Source organism: Coccidioides immitis (assembly GCF_000149335.2).
Source record: "Coccidioides immitis RS genomic scaffold supercont3.2, whole genome shotgun sequence".
Taxonomy (NCBI): domain Eukaryota; kingdom Fungi; phylum Ascomycota; class Eurotiomycetes; order Onygenales; family Onygenaceae; genus Coccidioides; species Coccidioides immitis.
In genome coordinates, this window is record NW_004504309.1 from 1,879,054 (window position 1) to 1,900,383 (window position 21,330).

Below are 21,330 nucleotides of genomic sequence, written 5' to 3' on the forward strand. Positions count from 1 at the left end.
CTGCACTGCAGCTGGTTCGCAGCAGCTATTCCGGAGTCAACGGGAAGCCGTCTTCGTATTGGGCCGTATTCCGCGGAGTAACGCTCTGGAGCTCCGAGTGTTTCGTCCGACAACTCCGCTTGAATTAGTCATCCATGTGGCTCCACTCGCTTGGCGCACGTTCTAGCGGCTGTCTTGGCCGTCCACCCAGCTAACTGCAACGAGCCGACCGACAGCTTTGTAAGCTCGGCTGCTCGTCTGGCTCGCTTCATAAGGATGTGAAAATGACCTCAGCTCTTCACCGTTTCTGCGACTAGACATCATCAACCGATTGTCCATTCCGGCTAACGGCTCTTGCTGCAAAGCACTCATCTTCTGGTCGTCAATTCCATGATCAGAACATGGCCGATAATGCCTACTCCCAGGTGATCCTGGGGGACTTCTCCGCCGATAGTGAACCGTTCTCCAACCGCCACCAGCCCCTTTGCCGTGATCCTGAAGGATGGGGCCCGATCAGTTCTGGTAGATATGACTTCACACCGTGCTTTATGGACACTTGGATTCTCTTCGTCTCGGTATGGGGTCTTCTAATGGGTGCGGGGGCTTTATGGCTCCTCTTGCGACGGCGCACCGCCCAGCCTGTCCAGAAGAATTGGCATTTCTATGCGAAACTGGTACGTATATGGTTCTTCAATGGCGATACGCGGCAGACAGGCTAATCGAGGGACAGTCTCTTATCTGGGTCATCTTCTTCCTCGTCGCTCTTCAAGCTTCTCTTCAAGTTGAGTCGTTCCCCGGAGTTTGGTTCCAAGATTTCAGATTCTGGTCCACGATCCTCCTGCTCGCTTCTTTGGTGGTGATATACATGGCTCAGTATTATGAACACTGGCGAAGTCGACAGCCGAATGGAGTCGTCCTCTTCTACTGGGTTTTCTACATCATTGCTCACGCCGTGAAGCTTCGGTCGCTCATTTCACGGAAAGCCTACCAAGATCGCCTGCCTTATTTTGTTATTTTTAACGTGAACCTCGGCGTTGCAATTCTGGAGTTTGTCTTGGAATATATGGTTCCCAAGAAACAAAGCGCTTACGATGCATTAGGGGATGAAGACGAGTGTCCCTATGAGTATGCCGACATTTTCTCGGTACTGACATTCTCATGGATGACTCCCTTGATGAAATATGGCTATAAAAACTTTCTTACGCAAGATGACCTGTGGAATCTGCGTAAAAGAGATACCACTCGTGTAACCGGCGATCAGCTTGAAAAGGTTTGGGACGCGGAGTTAAAAAAGAAGGGACCATCACTCTGGCGTGCTCTATTCAAGGCGTTCGGCGGACCCTACTTCCGAGGGGCTCTAGTCAAGACTTGGAGCGATATCTTTGCATTTGCCCAGCCCCAATTGCTTCGCTTTCTGATATTATTCATAGATTCATATCGTGGTGAAAATCCTCAGCCTGTTGTAAGGGGTCTCGCCATTGCCCTTGGCATGTTCGGCGTATCAGTGGTCCAGACCATTTGCCTTCATCAATATTTCCAACGAGCTTTTGAGACTGGAATGCGAGTGAAATCCTCTCTAACGGCAATGATTTACACCAAATCTTTGAAGCTGTCAAACGAAGGTCGTGCTTCCAAATCTACCGGTGATATCGTGAATTATATGGCAGTTGATCAACAGCGCCTTTCTGACTTGGCACAGTTTGGCATGCAATTATGGTCTGCACCATTCCAGATTGTGCTTTGCATGGTGTCTCTTTACCAGCTTGTTGGCCTGAGTATGCTTGCTGGTATTGGAGCAATGATCTTAATGATTCCTCTTAATGGATTAATTGCGAAGGTGATGAAAAATCTCCAGATCAAGCAAATGAGAAACAAGGATCGAAGGACGCGATTGATGACAGAAATTTTAAATAATATGAAGAGCATCAAGCTCTATGCATGGAATGCGGCCTTTATGAACATGCTCAATCACGTTCGCAATGACCTTGAATTGAACACCCTGCGGAAAATCGGGGCAACACAATCCGTTGCCAACTTTACGTGGTCGTCGACTCCGTTCTTGGTGTCTTGTTCGACTTTCGCCGTTTTCGTTTTGACGAATGATAAACCGCTAACAACGGAGATCGTCTTTCCAGCCCTAACCCTTTTCAACCTCCTAACGTTCCCGTTATCCATTCTTCCCATGGTCATCACATCGATAATAGAAGCGTCCGTTGCTGTGAATCGATTGAAGACATTTTTTACTGCCGATGAGCTTCAGACTGACGCTGTGTTGCGCCAAGATCCCGTTTCACATGGTGGTGATGAATCTGTACGCATTAGAGATGCAACCTTTACGTGGGATAGGCATGAAGGCCGACGTGTTCTCGAGAACATCGATTTCAGCGCTAGAAAAGGGGAGTTAAGCTGCATTGTCGGCCGCGTTGGTGCAGGAAAATCGTCATTACTTCAGGCGTTACTGGGTGACCTCTGGAAAATTAATGGCGAAGTCATTATGCGGGGGCGTGTTGCCTACGTTGCGCAACAGGCATGGGTTATGAATGCAAGCGTCAGAGAGAACATTGTTTTCGGTCATCGTTGGGATCCTCACTTTTACAACTTGACAGTTGAAGCATGTGCGCTCTTGGACGATTTCCAAATTCTTCCAGATGGGGACCAAACTGAAGTTGGAGAGCGAGGAATTTCACTTTCTGGTGGTCAAAAGGCTCGCTTGACTTTAGCTCGTGCGGTGTATGCTCGTGCTGATATCTATCTACTTGATGATGTTCTGTCTGCGGTTGACCAGCATGTGGGAAGGCATATTATCAACCGAGTCTTAGGCCGAACTGGAATTCTGTGCGGTAAAACAAGAATCCTTGCGACAAATTCAATCCCGGTTCTCAAAGAAGCTGATTTTATCGGACTCCTGAGGAGTGGCACCATTATTGAAAAAGGGACCTACGAGCAGCTACTCGCTATGAAAGGGGAGGTAGCAGGTTTAGTTCGCTCTGCGGTTAGTGAGGATGGTTCAGCATCAAGTGAGAGCACTCGAGAAGACGATAGCCCTCGAACCTCGGAGGCCCTCACCGCTATCGAGACAAGCGACGACGAAAATCTGTCTGAAGTTGAAGAAGCTCAGGAACGCTTAGCTCCACTCGCTCCAATGAGAAGCGGTGGCGGCACTATCCGACGAGGAAGCATGGCAACTCTCAGGCGAGCTAGCACAGCAAGTCCCGAGAATCCTCGGACGAAGTTTATCGACGAGGAGACTGGCATCAAAACGAAGCAAACCAAGGAGGTTGCAGAGCAGGGCAAGGTAAAATGGAGCGTATATGGCGAATACGCCAAAACCAGTAATCTATACGCTGTTGCTCTCTACCTTGTCGCCTTGCTCGCAGCCCATTCAATGCAAGTCGCCGGTAGCTTTTGGTTGAAGAAATGGTCTGAAATCAACGAGATCGAAGGGCGAAACCCGAGCATTGGAAAATATATTGGTATTTACTTTGCATTTGGTATTGGTTCTTCGGCTTTAGTTATTCTGCAGACGTTGATTCTTTGGATATTCTGCTCTATTGAGGTATGGTTCCTGTTACCCAAGTCTCCTTTTTATATGTGTACTAACAAAATGATGGGCAGGCGTCTCGAAAACTCCATGAAAGGATGGCTTTTGCGATATTCAGATCTCCAATGAGTTTCTTCGAGACGACCCCAGCTGGTCGAATCCTTAACCGCTTTTCAAGGTATGTCGATCCATTTTCCTAGTCATTGAGTTTCAAGTTATGCTAGCATTTCGAGGCCAACTGGTTGCTAATATTATGTACGTAGTGATATATATCGTGTCGACGAGATTCTCGCTCGCACGTTTAACATGGTAAGTTTACGAGCAAACATACGCGGATTTTGAGCTAACGAATTGATTGTAGCTTTTCACGAACAGTGCTCGTGCTATGTTTACCATGATCGTCATCGCAATATCCACACCTCTGTTCCTCGTCCTCATCGTCCCCCTTGGTTTCGTATATTTCAGCTATCAAAGTTACTATCTACGGACCTCTCGAGAACTCAAACGCCTCGACAGCATCACCAAGAGTCCTATTTTTGCTCATTTTCAAGAGACCCTCGGTGGCATTTCAACGATCCGGGCGTTTAGGCAGCAAAAGCGATTCGCATTGGAAAACGAATGGCGAACGGATGCAAACCTCCGTGCATATTTCCCTTCGATAAACGCAAACAGGTGGCTGGCAGTTCGTCTAGAGTTCATTGGTTCTGTGGTCATCCTTGGGGCCGCGTCGCTGTCCATTATCTCTGTGGCAACTGGTAGCAAGCTTACGGCTGGTATGGTTGGTCTTGCAATGTCCTACGCACTTAACATCACGCAATCATTGAACTGGATCGTCCGTCAAACGGTGGAGGTCGAGACAAACATCGTTTCTGTGGAAAGAGTGCTCGAGTATGCAAATTTGCCGAGTGAAGCACCTGACGTGATCTTCAAACATCGCCCGGCGCTCAGCTGGCCTTCTCAAGGAGGTGTAACGTTTGACCACTATAGCACTCGATACCGAGAGGGCTTGGATCTCGTCCTCAAGGATGTTTGCTTGGAAATTAAGCCTCACGAAAAAATAGGAGTTGTAGGGCGAACAGGAGCTGGAAAGAGTTCATTGACGCTCGCACTATTCCGAATCATTGAGGCAGCCGAAGGGCGAATATGGTAAGGATTTAACCCGTATCTCTCTTTATGCGCAGCCCCGAACGAGTTACTAATGCGACATCGTATCCAATAGTATCGATGGTCTCAATATTAGTTCGATCGGGTTGTTTGACCTTCGTGGCCGTCTAGCAATCATTCCTCAGGACGCGGCTCTGTTTGAAGGCACTGTTCGAGACAACCTTGACCCCCGACACGTTCATGATGATACCGAACTATGGAGTGTTTTGGGTGAGTCAAACATGGATTTAAGAGTCCCGGCTTATAGCCTTTCAACGGATCCTGGCTGACCAAATCAAGAACATGCACGATTAAGAGATCATGTTGCGGGTATGCCTGGTCAATTGGACGCTCAAGTCCACGAAGGAGGTTAGTATCCATTTGTCTTTGACGCCTTTTCATTGATCTGAAGCTGAAACTGTGGCGTCTTAGGGTCAAACCTTAGTCAAGGACAAAGACAACTTGTTTCTCTCGCCAGAGCTCTCCTCACACCAAGCAATATCCTTGTTTTGGATGAAGCTACTGTAAGCATCGTCTGTTCCTGAACGACGTCTGATCACGCATTCTAACCCAACATCTCGCCGCAGGCCGCTGTTGATGTGGAAACCGATGCCCTCCTTCAACAAATGTTACGAAGCAGCATCTTCCAAAACCGGACAATAATCACCATCGCCCACCGCATCAATACTATCCTCGACAGCGATCGAATCGTTGTTCTAGACCGTGGTAGGGTGGTGGAATTCGATTCACCAGCGGAGCTTATCAAACGCGGCGGACAGTTTTACACACTAGTCAAAGAGGCAGGCCTGTTGGACGGTGGCGAATCTGCCACTCTATCATCAACCTCGTAACGGAGGAGGCCGTTCTTTGAAGGGAAAATCCATTCTGAAAGGGATTAACGGATTATTTGTGAGAGGTCAGTTGAGTGTATACGGAAGACGGATACGGGAGAGTGGTTGGGACCCGCTATTGGGGAATCTCGACTAGCGCGGCACCTTGTCGTTTTTCTTTTTTTTTTCTTTTTTAAAATTGGTGCATTCGGGGCATTTGACCTGTACCACAGTGTGGGATCCGTCCCAAATGATGAGGAATACAACCCGGCCATGGCGGGAAGTGTCAGCAAGTGGATGTGATACAGGAGATGATTCACGATGTCGGGTAGTGAGTGGGGAAGGTCCATGTATGCTGTATATATCCAACTTGCAATCTGATAAAACAAAAAAAAGTACCAATCATAGAGCTCTGATTTTATTTTCACATGCTTCTAATCCCGAAAAGGAGCTTCTTCAGCCTTGTCAGGGGCTTGTTTAAAGCCAACGGCATTCCGTTATTAGCACGGACGGGTGCACAAAGCAGGTCATGGAAGCATACGTAAAATGCCTCATTGTGCGTCAAATTCACCCCTTTTCCCAAAGAATAGAGACGAACCACGCTCGCGATAGCATAACGGTCCAACCACGGGAATATGGGGCTCCAGCAGCTTGGCTGTCACATTGTCCATATCACCCATACCGCCGGTAAGGCATAGTTTTGGTTTGACAGCACTAACATGCAAGCGATTTCGTTGGCCGAGTCGTTTTGCTTCAGCTGATGTTTCTAATTAACACTTCAAAGGTCAATAGTTATCCATATCTTATTGGCGTAGCGATTCGTAAGGATAAGGGGCAAATTTAGGGTGTACTTCATACAAAGCGAGAGACTTTTGCCTAAAAGCCAGACACCCATCAGCTGTGTCCCCTAGATGATGGGGGGGAGTCCCAGTGTTTCCTAAAAATGAACAGCTTAGCATTCCGTACAGGAGGCAGTAAGCCTAGGTCCACAATTGTGCTACTAGAAAACGCCATGAACCACAGCGGCTTATGAGCCATCTGTGTCGCCCGGAGAATGATAGAAAAGCTTCATTTTGCAATTAAAAAAAAGCATGTAGGGGGTAAGGAGGAAAGGGGAAATCTGTTTCCCAGGACTTCATTACTCACAGGGTGGATGGCTGCATAGGATTCTGGGGTCCGCGCTGCTCGATATGGAGTATCCTTCAGAATTGAAGTGCTATATCTATCACGTATGAAAATTCATAGTTGTTTTGAATGAAGCAGGATTTTCCCAATACAGCAGTGAGAACATGACATAATTCAAAGAGGATCGCTCCAGTCAATGATAGCTGCATTGGAACGGCAAAGCATAGAATATAAGAGACTACACTGCCATCGTGCCTTTTGGTGGCACTGATAGTAACAGGGGTGAGCTCTGTTACTCAAAAATCAGATAGCCCTGCAAGAATTTTTGTTCGAACATGATATAGCTCCCAATATGAAAATTCGAGCAAGACGAATGATTGATTGACAGATTGATATTCTTGCAGTATGGAAAGTGTGGATTTGAGAATCGAGGCCTCCAATTCATGGCTGCTTCATGGAATTGATTGCTCTGCTTCACATCGCGGCCGAAGAAGGCATCGGCTGCAGCAATGACGTCGCAGTTAGGGCATTAACACCCCGGATGGCATTCCTATAAATCTAAACAAGTGTGCAACAAACGGCTTGATGCATCATCTGGGTCTGACTACCCGCGGGTTTCTGCAGACCAAAATCAAATGAAAGGTGCCAGCTGGCACGGGTTCCAAACCAACCAGAGAAATTCAAAAAGAAACAATTGCAGTTGCCAAGTCACTCAAAATTCTGGGAAATCGGGGCCTAGGGTCTACCCTCAGTGTTCGATGCAGAGCAAGCGAACGATTGCAATCTGTATTCCCCCGTTTGAGAAGTGAGTGCTTGATTGACTTTTGAGAGTTACTTCCGGGACCCTTGAGCCGGTCGACAGGAAGTGTTTCAATAATTTCTCCACGATTGAGCTGAGGTTTCGGTCCCGGTTTTTGAAAGTCGAGACCGGCGAGATAGTTTGTCGTGGTGAGCAAATAACCAATTAACACCACGACAAAGACTGCAAAGGTGACTCCCCTCTAACTCACGGAGCCACTCGTGACCGGAGAAAGGAGATGGATGGTTGCTTTGACTACGAGAAGACTCCCACGGCTGCTCCCCAGGCGTTCCCGCCTTCTCATCTGCCTGTAGTTCGCGCGCAGAAGACGGGACAGTGATCAGCTCGCTAGGAGGGCCTGTGCTCGACGGGTCTGTGCGGTGAATCGATGATACGGCCCTGGGTGTTGGGGATAATTGAACTCACTCCCCAGGCGATTGGCCCTTTTGCCTAGGTGCCCGTCGATTACTGGGCTTCCTGAGACCTGGTGCAAGTTTCTGGGATCGGGGCTTTTCTCGTGGCCTTTGACGCCGCTGCCTGCGTGATTGTGCGTCTGTGGCCCTTTAAAGCCCACATGCCCCAACCTTTTCCACCGCATCGCCGAATCTTCATGATTGATGCACGGCTTGCTTCTTCCCGTCGACGCCAGGCTACCCCACATGCCCCTGGTACTTCCAATTGGTGGCAAGCAGCCCGGCTGAAAAGGCCTCGACGAGTGATCGCCACCAGAGTTTGCCATGTCGCGATAGAGTAGTGGGGGGTTGATAGGACAATGAAGCTGGTGAGCTCCTGTTGCAGCTTTGAACAACCCTGGGAGGAAGCACGTACGCATGGAGATCGAACGTGGGAGTTTGGAGATACATTCATCCGATTGTATTTCCATCGAGATGCAGTCCAGCAAGTGTTCTATTTACGGTATCTCGTACTTATACTCTGGGAATGCGCACATAGATGATGGACATTCTGCGGAACTCCGCCTCGACCCTGCGGATGATTCTGGCCGGAGTCTTTTCTGCGCGCGCTCCTACCGTTACTCTTTTGGAGTGGAGAATATTGAACAAGCTGATCGGGCCCAGACCCAATTATTCTAGAGGCAAGGATCTGCTGAATTCCCACCGATCCGGTGCACTCGGATCACTATCCAGAATCGGGGAACAAGGACATAGTCCCCGATCCTAAACACTGTGCCGCCTGTCATTGCTTGGCACGGTGGAAAGAGCCTCGTGGAGGATGAATGTTTGTCTTGTACGTGGCTCCTGCGCACAGGGGCGATGCGATCGAGGAAACTCATCTGTGGTGGCGAGCAATGGGTGTTAACCGCAGAGGCAGCTCTTGAGTTTTGTCCGTTTCCTTACCAAAGAAACCCCCACGCTTGAAGCCTATCGAGCCCAGACACAGTATGTATGAACATACATACTCCATACTTACATACGGAGGGTAGAGGTATGTTCCTGTCCATGCAATGTCTTGCATCATATACTCGAGACCCAAGTTCATCGAAATAAACTTTCAGATTTGGTCGTGGAGACCAATTCACGAGTGACTTCAGATCCTGTACTTCGAGCGCAAGTCACCGATGGATTGGTGTTTTTACAAGAGCAACATTGAGCCCTCCCACCTTCACATTAAAAAGGTCTTTGCAGAGAAAACATTACTATTTGTGACCAAGGGCGAATTATCATCCCCCGTACGTTTGATTCCCGACAGCATCATCATTACTTGACGAATTTTCTCCAACAAGAGTATATTTTTTATCAATGCAATGCAGATAGTTAGAGACAAATTAAGCTTATTCAGACTGATAACCGTATTTCAACCGCAGTCCCATCTCTCTTTCTTTTTCGCAGAAACAACAGAAAACTCGGAGATTTACGGAATACGTGCATTGACTCAATCATGATCGTCTCAACCCCGTGGGTCGAATAGAACATCCGTATTATCAATTCAAGGTTTTGGGGAGAAGAGAGAAAAATCGAACTGAAGACACCTAATACCGGCCCAAACCCCTCAACAACCTTGGACACGTCCCGTGGAACATTCAAGGATTGCTCATTGGTTGGATAGTCCTAGCTTTTGGTTTCCTCAAGCATTGCTCTGCAGGAGCGCACTTGACTTCTGCAGTCGACTATGAAATGTAGCAAAACGGATAGCTGAAGGTTGCGAATGCTGAGTCTCAACGACGGTTGTGACTGCTTTAGTCGTGCATCTCGGCCAGGCTAGCACTACATGTAGAGGTACGGTACAAATTTCCGCAGGTCTCGACAACCCCCAGCTTCATGTTCTGCTGGCCGGAGTAATACATATTATGTCCATCCAATGCCTGGGGAACTGCTGGAACCCGTGGTATTCATCGGCCCAAACTGAGCCACAAAAAGCTTAGCTGGAGATCCCGTTCCAATAAGAAAATCTCGGGAGATTGGCATTTGAGTACAACATGGGTTGGGAAGAAAAAGGCAAGATCCATCGATAAAAGGAGCTCTAGCGGCGTGGTGAGCGTTCCCACCGCAACCCTTTGCCACAAGTAGGGACCAGGCTTGCGAGGTCAATTGGGTGGACGCAACTGGGGCAATTTAACGTCGCATTTTCGAATCGGCGTCGAGTCCCCATAAATAATAGTATTCCATTACGACGACACCTCAGGCCAGTAGGAATGGCTGGAAGTCTTTGGGCAAGGCGCAAGAACTTTCGTCGTAAAGTGGTGGCTCAGTCCACATACTGCTATTTTTCTCATTTCTTTTTTCCAGACGCTCACACAACAGGACCCCATGCGGTCTTTTCCTCCTCGCCTCCTCCGCTCGCTGGGACGTCTGTGCACTTCCAGATACGGAGGACGGGGGGAACCCATCCAGAGCACGGAGTGCTCCGTTTCCATCGTTCACGAGGCGACCAAGGAAGGCTTGAGCGCGACACTCTGCTGGCCTTTAAGGGTGAATCGGATTAACGCTGACGCCCGAAGCCACTTCATTTCCATGTGGCTGCAGATCTCACTCGAGGGCCTTATCTTATCATGCCACACAACTCGAGATCACCGGGGACGTCGAGTCTCGAGAACGTAGGCATGAGGAATCATTTGAACTGATCGGACGAAGATCTCAATGGCGGGAGAATCTGAAGCTGCAGGAAACCGCATGAACTAACACTGAAAGTCAAATCTAGAATGGTTGAACTAAACCGCTTGGCAGGATCTTCAAGCGCCCCATCTCGATGAATACGAAGGTTCTGCGAAGAGGTATTATTTTAGCCGCGTCACGTTGGATTGGGTCCTGGGCGGCGGCCCGGAGCTGGTTTCCGCCCACTTCAAGACATGATTTCCTTCCAAACAAAATGGAATAACAAACTACTTGGTACGGCGGGCCCTCTCATCGAAGAAATTCTCGCGAATATAATCAGTTGAGTTGGCCTGTTTTCTTGTATTCGTGACGCCAGAGTCAACGGGAGGAGCGGGCCCGGGGCGCCTATACGAGATCTTCATAATAAAAACTGAAGCATGGCCCTGTCAAAAAAAGGCCCGGGTGAGGACGCCATTTTGAGTTCCGGATTCCTGGGATGCCTGTCAAGGATGAATGAAGGCTTAGAGCTTGGGCCAGATTTCCGCCTGGTTTCGCAAGGAACCCGTAGCACCGAACCCGTCCCGGTTCCGTCTTAACCCCCCTGGAAAACTAGCAAGGCCGAAAAATGTACTTAAATTCCCGAAATTTGACCGCACCCGAGCTCCTCGAGGCAAATGTCCCCCGTTTGCAAGGCACTTCTGAGCCTGTGGGCAATGAATTCTGCACTGAGAATGCCTGTTAGTTCTGCGGGCTGGAGCTCCGTCAAGCGTTTTCTTTTGTCCATGCAAAACTCCTCTGAGCCACTGATGCCCTTACCGGCCCCAACATGGTTGTGATTGGCCTTTTCAGGAGGGATGGACGTTTTGTTTGGAACCGCACAGCTAGCGCGCGCCACTCAACAGAAGAGTGAGCCAGTTATTGACCCGGCGGCCCCATAACCCCAGATCCCGCGATCTGAACCTTGCATCTCCAGTTGGTGCGATCCCTTTTCCATCAATGTGTGGCCCTCCACCCTTGAATGTGCCAGTGGGCGTTTCCGCAATGCTCCCCGTTGCCCTGCGCCTGGAGGGAAAATCTCGATTCCCAAAGCAGCAAAGCACAGGGTCCATTTTGGGAAATCAACGTCTAGGGTCCTCCAAATGTGGTGTTGGGCTCGATCGAGAACCGGCCAAGCGAGCAAATGCATCACTGATCCAGGCGGACGGTACTCCGTACGGTGTTCCAATTTGAGCCTGTCGCCAGCCGGTCCCACAGGCCCCTATCATGATTGCGGCTCTCCATTCGTTCCCTTTCTCAATCTATTTCAACTTGGGGCCTTTGGACGTCAAAGAGGCGATATGCAGGTATGTAACCATAATCCTATTGGTGAATTTTAATCTTTTTGTATGCCTCCTGGAGTACTTTGATACGGAGGGCGACAGAGTGTGAATTGCTGACCCAGGTGGGCTCTGTTGCAAGATACCTGGTCGGCCCTAGTCTCGCACGGCCCCCGCGTAGCCACGTCCAGTCCAAGTCAACAGCGACGACTCACTAGCACCGCGATGCGTAGGCTGTCTTCAAGGGACCCTTGTTCCGAGTGAACGGCCCTATGCAGTGCAAAAGAATGCTCATAATATGTAGGGCGGTGGTCGGAACCCTTTAAGATGCCTTCTTTCTCTTCCCCTCATTCTTCACTCCGCCTCTGAACCCATGACAGTTCTTGATCGGAGTGTTTTTTTTTGGCTCGTTAGGATCAAATGGTCTATTCAGGTTTACTCACATACTCGAACCCTTCCATTTATCTGCTTTTTCTTGATATTGTGTCTCGTTCTTGGTGGTATCATCTGCTATCTTTTTACTTGTTGTCGAGCTCCCGGACCGTTTCGCAGCCCAGTCATGGTTGTCCTTCTGACAGAAGCAAGCCGCTTGCGAAGTAAGCATCCAGATATCTGTCCCTCAGAGTCGAAAGAGATAGAATCTCTTGCAGACGGCTACTTCTCATGGGTTACCCCTTCAGTATGTGACGCTCCAAACATGGCTACATCTTGTGGCTGACGTTATGACAGCCTATCTCCAGGAATCCAGAACTTCCTTCAATTCCATATACCCATTTTGCATTGATAGCGATTGACGGGAGAGGATGTGTGAGATATCATACGTCACAGTCTCTTGAGAGACATTGCCGCTATATCTTCACCCCGGACCTTAAAGAGCGATTTATCCAGGCCACAGGAACATACGCGAGACCCCAAAGGATAGAGGCTCAACCAAAAAGACGCCGCCTTGATTTGGAAGAAATACCTGATGCCAGCTTTGAAACCGTGGACCGAATTCCGCTTAAGATTGGGGAAGAAGACAAGATCCTTGACTACTATGAATCAGCTTTCCGCGCATTCCAGCAGATTAACTGCCGCCAAATTGCAAAGGCATTTATCAAAATCATCGAACCAAGAAAACAAGTTAAGCACCCTTACAATGGAGGTAGAGGTGCGTCAGGAGAAAAAGGAGATCCAGAAAAAACTAAGCCCGATTGGTGGCCTGCGGGAGTGATCCATAGAGAGCCGGATCACTTAAAGAAGCCCGGTAAGCTCTCACGCATGTCTTTGGATCGAACTCCAAGGCTAATTTAATCGCTGTGTATAGAACGTATTCGGCTTTTAGTCCATATCATCCGAAACCTTCGCAAATCTCATAACATTACGGCTGATAAGCTTGAGGAAGCCGGTAGAGACGTCAAACGCCAAATCAAGCCCCGTGAGCGGTGGGATATTCTTGAAGAGATATATGCCGTTAGGAGGATGGAGGAGAGCTATGAAAGAGACGAAATTGGTGAGCCATCAGATGGGAATTCGTATATGAATAGACGATGGTTAACATTGACGTCAGGCGCCGATGCTGTCGTGTATGTTATCAATCGAGATTCCACCGCCAGAAGTGAACGGGATTCCGAATGTCTATCCGACTCCGGCCATGTTTCACACAAGGAGAGTTACCTGGATAATTTTAATGGATATGCCAGAATGGAAGATACCAAACCAGGGATTAAGTACCCAGTCCAGGAATTTGTTCCCTCCCCCGTGGAACAGATTGGTAACCCCGTTACAACAGATCCCTGGTCGATCCCACAGTCGTCATTCTATCCAGTTGGTTATGAAGCTGCGCCGGCATCAATTGGCGTTCAGCAACAACAGGCCCTTCCACAGCCTTTGACACCAACAACTACAACTCCAGACATGCATATGCGAATGCAGTCCAATTTTGATTTTATGCCACTAGGAGCCCCTTCGTTCCAGCCTGGATCCTTAGGCCATCCTCATCTCCTTCACCATGAGGCCGATGAATCGATTACACACTACAAATAATTTCCTGGACCCTTTCCATCTGGACCTTTGTTCATTCATTTCTTGAAAAGTTTATACTGGGCGGAATTTGTCTACCGAAAATTCAAAGCGCTACAATACCCTGGGCAAGCTAAATATAGGTTGGAGCAGGTGGCGGCTGTCTTGTTTTCGTTTTAGTATTTTCCCTGAGGCTTCTTTTGAAGCCCCGTTGTATTTCTTTAACTCCTTGTATGGACAGTTCGGCCTTCTGTTTGCTTTTACAGATCAGGGTTTTCCAGACCCCAGCATGCATGTTACATGCCCAGCACCTTTTTGAAACCATCTTACAACCACATAATAGGGCATCTCCTTTGAGCCTTTGGCTAAAGCCTCTTAATATGCTTTTCTCTCAACTGCCGTTGATTTATCCCAAAATTACTGTATTTTCACCCTCTCACCGCGCAATACTCTGGAACGAGTGCTGGAACTCGATGCCTGAACAAGTCATGGTGAACCCGGATGTATAGGTCCAAACTTGGAAAGGATTAGTGCTGTTAATTGTTATTAGCACTGAACACGATCCCTTCGAATATCACTGTCCAAAATGTTTGTAACTTGCTTGGTGTGTGATTTGCGTCCGAGTTGGCCGCAATTTTGATCCTTCCACTTCTCGGTTCATTCATTTATTGGCAGCGAATCGGTCGAGGATATCTGTGGCGCCCAGAAGCCTCTAATAAGCCTGGTTTGGTTGTCCGTTTGTTAGGCGGCGGTTGATTGACCTCCCGTTAATCGCTCGTCCGAGATCGAGATTTCAAGCTATTGGCAGGAATCGGCCTTTGGTGATCCTTGTTTCCCGTCGATATCCATGCACTCCTGCCTCTACTCCAAACGCGAGGTTTGTTAAATGTGATCATCGGGCCCATGCGGAAATACCATTAAAACCTCGAGAAGAATGGCCCTGCCTGGGTAAGGAAAAAGGGAGCTTCCCCCCTCCCAGAGGCATTCGGTCCAGTCATCAATCGGATCCGAAATATTTCCTTGTATACGGGAATTTCTTCATAGTATGGGTCCGCACATCTATCTTTCAAGTCGTAGACAGCGGTGTGGGGTGTCCTATGATTTACCTGGAGCTCCGGATTCAGCACTTCATCGTAGGAAGATGAGTCTTGATTGGAAGCGTCATGTTATGTTTCGCCGCAAGATCTCTTCGATAGGTTTTTTTGGGTCGGATAAGATTGAGTCTAACCCCATGAAGCCATGAGATCAAGCAGGTGGTGTGAGTGTGGAACACCCTGGTACTACTGTGGATATACTTAGAGCACTCTTCTTCGAAACCTCTCTGTCTCTCTCTATCAATGAGCTTCCGAAACCCCGGAGTTAGGCGAAGAAGCGGTGCGACATTGGGCATATAGGCACTCCGACAAAATGTCCTTGATACCCTGTTCCTACTATGCTCGGCTGCAAGGGATTTATCGGTCAAGATGCATCCTATTTTTCTATCATGATGAGAAGCCGACAGCATAGATTAATCTGCTGGTTAGATACCTGTCCTTCAAATTCATTTTAAACAGTTACTCTTTCCGTTTCAATATTGGCAAAGCACGGCACTAGCGATTCACTCCTCCATGGAGCCGCGATCTAGTCAAGTAGGACCTACATCCCTGAAGGGCAAAATATAATGATCCATTTCTCGGGGCATCAAAATCATTAGCTATCACTGCACGTAAGCAACGGTTTATTAAGCATTTATATATTTCTCACTCAGAACCGAGGAGAAAATTGTAACCTGCGGAAACACTCCCAACGAATCCGATGTGGCCAGCGGATGGACTGGGATATATCCCACTCACGAAGCATCCAAGGTAGACTCGGCCAATTGTGGTATATAATAGGTACGCATTCTCTTGTAGATGGCTGGAGACTTTCACTAGTCAACCTGTATCCAGCGATAAGGGTGGCAATTACTCCGTACATGAAATGGGCTTGCTCCCGTCTTCCTGCGGTGGTCTTCGCTGATGAGATGAGGTCGAAGGTCGAGGGCATCCTGGTGAGCTTAGCTAATCAGGATTATCAGGTGACCTTTAACTAGTTCCAAACTAACTAACGTAACTTAGCGCCGGCAGCTGAGCTAAGCGTATCTTGTCGCTCGAGCTCGACGTCGCTGCTCGCGAGCAACTCTCCGCCGCGTCCACGACATAGCTACTTGCAAAGGAAATGAGACCCGAGGATTTACTCTGAATAAACTGTTCATATCTCGCAGGCCGGGCCTGTATTTTCCTTTCATTGTAATTTGATATTTTTATGACATCCTTTTCCTCATTCTGTAACCGTCATCCAACTCCATCCTCAACCGGAGCAGGGCTTATCTTCACACTTCGCCCGCACTTAACTAGTGATAAAATGACGAATGTTATCTTTCTATGACTTTCAGGTTTGTTAGATTACGCCCCTATGACTGTTTAATTCTGGATCTTTTGTTGCGTTTTTTTTTTTCCAGCTCCAGTGGTGTAGTACCGCCTTTGAAGTCCTAGCTGAATCCAATTCCCAATCAACAGGTTAGTCGGAGACGGAAGGTATGGTGCAGAGATCCACCGAGCGATGCACTATGCGACATCTGACGACGGATTCATCGAATAGCCCAATCGTTTCTACCTCTGAAACTCTAGCGGTACTCCTTGGTGACCGTTCTCTCGATTCGCCGAGCCTTTCGATAAGATCTTTGATTCAAAGGTCACGCGGGTTGGGACACTGAACCTGCCTGAACTCCAAGTACGAGATTTTCCGTACCGAAAGCGAAGCAATGTCGACGTTTCCTACGGGCACGAAGCGTGGCCTTGGTGCTTCGTCAAGTCGGGGTCGCATGTCTCGCGGCAGCCGGGCGTCATCCAGACAAAGCAATCCCATTCGAGATTCAAATGCCCATGAAGAGCCTAGCATGAAAGCTGGACGCGGGAGAGGAAGCGGCACAACGTCAAGCATGAGGGGGCAACGAGCATCTAGTGCGGTGAGAATGGAGAATGGCAGGTCTTCAGGTGGTCTCTCTAGAGGTACTATTCCCTGGCATTTATCGTTGGGACCTGACACTTTAACCACTAACTGATACCATCCTAGGTATGCTAATTATTCCATTTCCGTAACATCTCCACCTTGAGCAATGTCCCAGCTTAAGAACAACAGGCCTTCGAGGAACCAAATCACAATCATCGTCACCTTTCGGATCTGCGCCAACCAATAGTATATTTTCTATTGATCGCGCAAGGGATCCACGACGCAAACAGGGTTCAGTTCCGCCTTTTAAGCCGCAGAAAAAGGACAAGAATCAGGACTATATGAGTCGTTTCGAAGAGGTATCCCCTCAGCCACTTAGAACCTGCATGCTGCTGATTAGATCTTTCGTTTCAGATACTAACGCTGCGTCAATCCCAGTTAAAACGTGAACGTACCAAGCAACGTACCAAGGCCATTAATGAAGGACTTATGGCAGACCCCAGCCAACCAACGTCCCTAAATCGAGCCATTACTCCTACTGGCGCCTGCACGGATATGTGCCCTGAGTACGAGCGAGTAGAACGAATTGTTCAAAAAATGGTAGATAAAAGTGAAAAGGTTGGGACTTGCCGGTTTTCCCATCGCAGATGATTCTAACTTTAGGTCATTAGTTACTGAACCTAGACACCGGAGAGCTTGACATTGCGGAGACTAGGATGATTAAGAGGTTTCGAAGATCAGCGGCCGGCTATGATGAGCAATTGCCCTCTGATATCAGGACGCCGAACGCCCTCTTGCAGACGCTAAATTACATCCTTCGATACGTGATTAGTGACGATGATACTCTTGGAGGTATCCATAAATTTGTCTGGGACCGAACTCGGTCAATCCGCAATGACTTGTCTATCCAGCAACTCACGCAGCAACAAGACGTGGAAATTGCAGTTAAATGCCTCGAGCGGATAGCTCGTTTCCATATTCTATCCCTCCATTTATTATCAAGTCCCACAAATACGGAACAGTTTGACCACCACCAAGAGCGGGAACAACTTAACAACACTCTTCTCTCGTTATTGTACTACTATGATGATTTTCGAGGGCGTATGGTATTTCCGAACGAAGATGAATTTCGTGCTTACTACATTCTCTTTTCGATCCACGATCAGCGCCCTGATTTGGAAGCACGTGTTCAAAAGTGGCCCCGTGAATTACTACATTCTCCACGAATAAAAGTCGCCTTGGAACTCTTTGCTGCTGCCGGGAATACCTGGGAATATCAAGGAACTCTTGATGCGCGCAGGCCTAATGCTATCGCTCAGGGACTCTATTCACGATTCTTCAACCTGGTCCGTTCAAAAAGTGTTTCATACCTTATGGCATGTATTGCGGAGATTTATTTTAGCCAAGTGCGTCAAACTGCGATTCGATCAATATGGAAAGCCTACTGCCGACAGCCGCTCTCCCAGCAGCACAAAAACCAAGAGTGGACAATAGATAGGCTCACAACAGCGCTATGGCTCGATGACGAAGACCAAACCATTAAATTCTGTGAAGATCAGGACCTCGAACTCGCAACCGATTCTGAAGGACGGCTTTACCTCGATTGGGGGAGTCGTTCAGTTGACTCTGTCGGTGCGTATTCCTAGAAGCCCAACACGCGATACCGACTTTCCACTCCGAGTCTTTCTTCGACCTCAATCTAACATTGAATTGATAGCCTTCCAACCGTCTTCTCAACAGATTTTCTCGGAACGCTTAGTCGAGTCGAAACGTTACGGAAGGACTCAACAAGCTATTATTCTTGGCATGAGCGTTTCACAGGCACTTAAGCATGGGATGATAGATAAAATGCTGCTTCACACAGAATCAGAATCTGCAGCCGTGTCCGCTAAAGGAGACGGAGAACACGGGGGTCTTTTTGTTAGCGATGACGAAGGCGAAAAAGAATTACAAAAGAATCACGACAACATTCCTAATATTGAGGTCCAGGCAGAGATGCCGTCAACGTCTCCCTCGATATTTTCTCGGCCTTTGGAAAGTGGAAATAGCCAGACCTCCACGAACCCATTCATAAACCATTTGACGGGCACATTCCCTGCCGGCTCATCATCTACATCTTCATTATCAGCTAGCGCTCCTCCTTTTGTCCCTCAGGGCTTAACAAACTTCACCAAGGTACGGGCGTATTCTCTTTCTCAATCCTTCTGACTATGCCATTCTTGGTGGACCTGGTGTTTGGACGGATCTATTAGATATTCGGTTCCATTCTTGGTGCTGACCTTTTCCAAATGTAGTCTCAACCAGCACAGTCAGTACCTTCATCGATAGAATTGCGCCTAGACGAAGTCAAACCCCCGGTTTCGAGTAGCCCTTTTCCGTCTGTGTCAATGTCTGGGCCCTCAGCGCCTGTATTTTCTCCCTTTGGTTCGAATTTCGGAAACCCGTTTGCATCGAACCTTACTTCAGCGAAAGACGCCAGTGCTCCCCAACTATCACCATTCCCTGCCAAGAAAGGATTGTTTGGAACCCCTTCCGCACCCGAAACTGTCTCTTTCGGAAGACCAAGTTCATCACCGGTCGTAGCCACGGTTGAAAGCGTTGAAAGCCCTAAGACGCCCCCTTTTGGACCATTCACAAGTAATTCGTCAACAATAGCCACTGATCAGCCCGACATCCAGAAAACAACAAGCAAAGGTCAGGGCTCGAAAATAGCATCTACTACGCTTTTCCAAGGCACCTGGGGCGGTGCTTCACCTGCGGCGGATACGGTTAGCAAACCATCGAATTGTAAGCAGTTTTCTAAGCTCTCTATTCTTGCTTAAGAGTTTTAGGACCCTAACAAACTCTCAGCTGCCCATCCCGAGCAGCCACAAAATCCTCTTTTCCCATCCACCTCAGCAGAAATATTCGGCCTCCAGCCCAGTGAGTCTCGTGAATGTAAGTGTGGACAGCTTTTGCTTTGCAATCGTCTAAACACGTGCTGACATTCTTAAAGCCGCACCAAGTCCATTTGGAGTTGTCGAGCAAAAGCAAACATCTTCTCAGGCTAATGCTGGAAAAGTGCCCACGTCGCTCTTCTCTTCGGCGCAGCCTACAGAGTCATCTAAGCCTACGAAGTCCGTACTTTCGACCTCTATAATATCGTCAACACCTTCATCAAATCCATTCTCCGCAACCCCCCCCTTTACCGGGTCCCAGAGCCAGAAGAGCTTGGATGTTAAAGGTAAGGAACCCGCTTACCAAGACGCAATTTTCCTTTGTTTATTTCTCCCACCGTTTTGCAAGGGTTCGAGCTAAGATAAAGACATTGCAGCTCCTGAGCCAAAATATCCGCCACCATCACTTGTTGGTCAACCATCAAGTCCAAAAAAGACCCAAGGGGCCCCAGCTCCTGCTGTGCAACCACCAACTTCGAGGCCCTCAGAGAAGCCTGTCGAAGACCAGGATAGGGTAAGACGAGAACTTGAGCAACAAGCCTTGAGAGAGCATGAGAAGAGAAGAATATTGGAAGTAGAGGCTGCCAAGAAAGAAGCAGCGAAGCGAGAACTTGAGCGGCTTAAAGCTGCACGAATTGAAAAAGAGAAGAAAGAGGCGGTAGAACGGGAAGCAGCACGGCGAGAAAAAATGATGAGAGAACAGGAAGAAGAGTTACGAGCTGCACGAAGGGAGATAGAGAAGAGGGAGGCTATTGAGCGAAAAGCAGCAGAGAAGGAAGCGGCTAGAAAAAATGCGATTGAAAAGGAGGTAGCAAAACGCAAAGCTTTGGATGGAGAGAACGAGGAAGAACAATCCCGAGGAAAAGCGAAGATGGCCAAACTTAGCCCTAAACAAACACTCACGGTTGAAGAATTATTGGCCCTCGAACTCTCCAAGCAAAAAGCTGCACCGCCGAAGCAGGCTACGGAACGAAAGTCTTTGATTGATGAGGATGAATTACTCTTCACTGCGGCACGTATGGCTGGTAGGGAACTGTCACGTACCGGTTTATTTGATGGTATTCCACAGCTCCCAGAGTCAGTATCCCGCCCATCAACACCAGCCTCGTCATTTTCGTCATCTGTTATGGGACGGGCAAGCGTTGGTAGTCGGGAGATCAGCGATGGTCAACACGCCATGGTGAACGGGTACAAAGTAGCCTTGGCTCCAGAGACGCCACTAGGATTAGGAAGGAGTCTTTCCAGAACAGAGCAGAGGATTCGGTTAACAGGTGCTCATGGCCTTGCGTATAAGCCGATTGCGAACCTTTTAAGAACGCCTAATGAGAAGGGGAAACAGAGGGCTCCCTGGGGAAACACCACATCTTAAGCAGCTACAATTGCATTGCGCCGTTGCATTTACTGTGAAAATGGAGTTTGGAGCATAACCGCTTGGAGCGATGAGATGGATATTGTATTGTTTGGTATAAATGTAATGGATCCGGAATCCTCTGTCCTTGGTGGTGTTTCAGTTGCATTTGTTCTAGATCATGGTGGCTCTGCGTGTTAATTTGACGAGGTTCACGCTTACTCTGTGCTCTGTACTACGCAGCGTTGATTAAAAGATAACTGCATCTTGTAGACTAGGGAAGTCTTATGTC

General features: G+C 48.3%; 6 protein-coding genes across 6 annotated transcripts; 4 read left to right on the forward strand and 2 right to left on the reverse strand.

Annotated features, from left to right (window-relative positions):
- The first annotated feature begins 277 nt into the window (after positions 1-277).
- CIMG_06167 (cadmium factor) lies at positions 278-5,903 on the forward strand. Its single transcript, XM_001242270.2, has 9 exons — positions 278-653; positions 710-3,535; positions 3,595-3,698; positions 3,784-3,829; positions 3,882-4,666; positions 4,740-4,894; positions 4,964-5,032; positions 5,096-5,187; positions 5,251-5,903. The coding sequence occupies exons 1-9, from the start codon at positions 381-383 to the stop codon at positions 5,512-5,514; spliced, it is 4,614 nt and encodes a 1,537-aa protein (XP_001242271.1). The 5' UTR covers positions 278-380; the 3' UTR covers positions 5,515-5,903.
- Positions 5,904-6,910: 1,007 nt separating this feature from the next.
- On the reverse strand, positions 6,911-8,156 carry CIMG_11694 (uncharacterized protein; the record flags this gene model as incomplete). The annotated part of the gene is made up of 3 exons (XM_012358650.1): positions 6,911-7,119; positions 7,331-7,600; positions 7,844-8,156. The coding sequence occupies 3 exons, from the start codon at positions 8,154-8,156 to the stop codon at positions 6,911-6,913; spliced, it is 792 nt and encodes a 263-aa protein (XP_012214073.1).
- A 2,268-nt stretch (positions 8,157-10,424) lies between these two features.
- On the forward strand, positions 10,425-10,725 carry CIMG_13023 (uncharacterized protein; the record flags this gene model as incomplete). Its single annotated transcript, XM_004445271.1, has 2 exons — positions 10,425-10,469; positions 10,600-10,725. The coding sequence occupies 2 exons, from the start codon at positions 10,425-10,427 to the stop codon at positions 10,723-10,725; spliced, it is 171 nt and encodes a 56-aa protein (XP_004445328.1).
- Positions 10,726-10,754: 29 nt separating this feature from the next.
- CIMG_06169 (uncharacterized protein) lies at positions 10,755-11,576 on the reverse strand (the record flags this gene model as incomplete). Its single annotated transcript, XM_001242272.2, has 3 exons — positions 10,755-10,910; positions 11,124-11,202; positions 11,428-11,576. 3 exons carry the CDS (start codon positions 11,574-11,576, stop codon positions 10,755-10,757), a joined length of 384 nt encoding a protein of 127 aa, XP_001242273.2.
- Positions 11,577-12,027: 451 nt separating this feature from the next.
- On the forward strand, positions 12,028-14,409 carry CIMG_06170 (uncharacterized protein). The gene is made up of 4 exons (XM_001242273.2): positions 12,028-12,462; positions 12,513-13,029; positions 13,090-13,275; positions 13,333-14,409. Exons 1-4 carry the CDS (start codon positions 12,157-12,159, stop codon positions 13,806-13,808), a joined length of 1,485 nt encoding a protein of 494 aa, XP_001242274.2. The 5' UTR covers positions 12,028-12,156; the 3' UTR covers positions 13,809-14,409.
- Positions 14,410-15,988: 1,579 nt separating this feature from the next.
- Positions 15,989-21,059, forward strand: CIMG_13024 (uncharacterized protein; the record flags this gene model as incomplete). The annotated part of the gene is made up of 10 exons (XM_004445272.1): positions 15,989-16,197; positions 16,322-16,813; positions 16,944-17,113; positions 17,193-17,372; positions 17,426-18,386; positions 18,472-18,929; positions 19,049-19,541; positions 19,605-19,691; positions 19,750-19,977; positions 20,068-21,059. The coding sequence occupies exons 2-10, from the start codon at positions 16,567-16,569 to the stop codon at positions 21,057-21,059; spliced, it is 3,816 nt and encodes a 1,271-aa protein (XP_004445329.1). The 5' UTR covers positions 15,989-16,197; positions 16,322-16,566.
- Between the last annotated feature and the right edge of the window lie 271 nt (positions 21,060-21,330).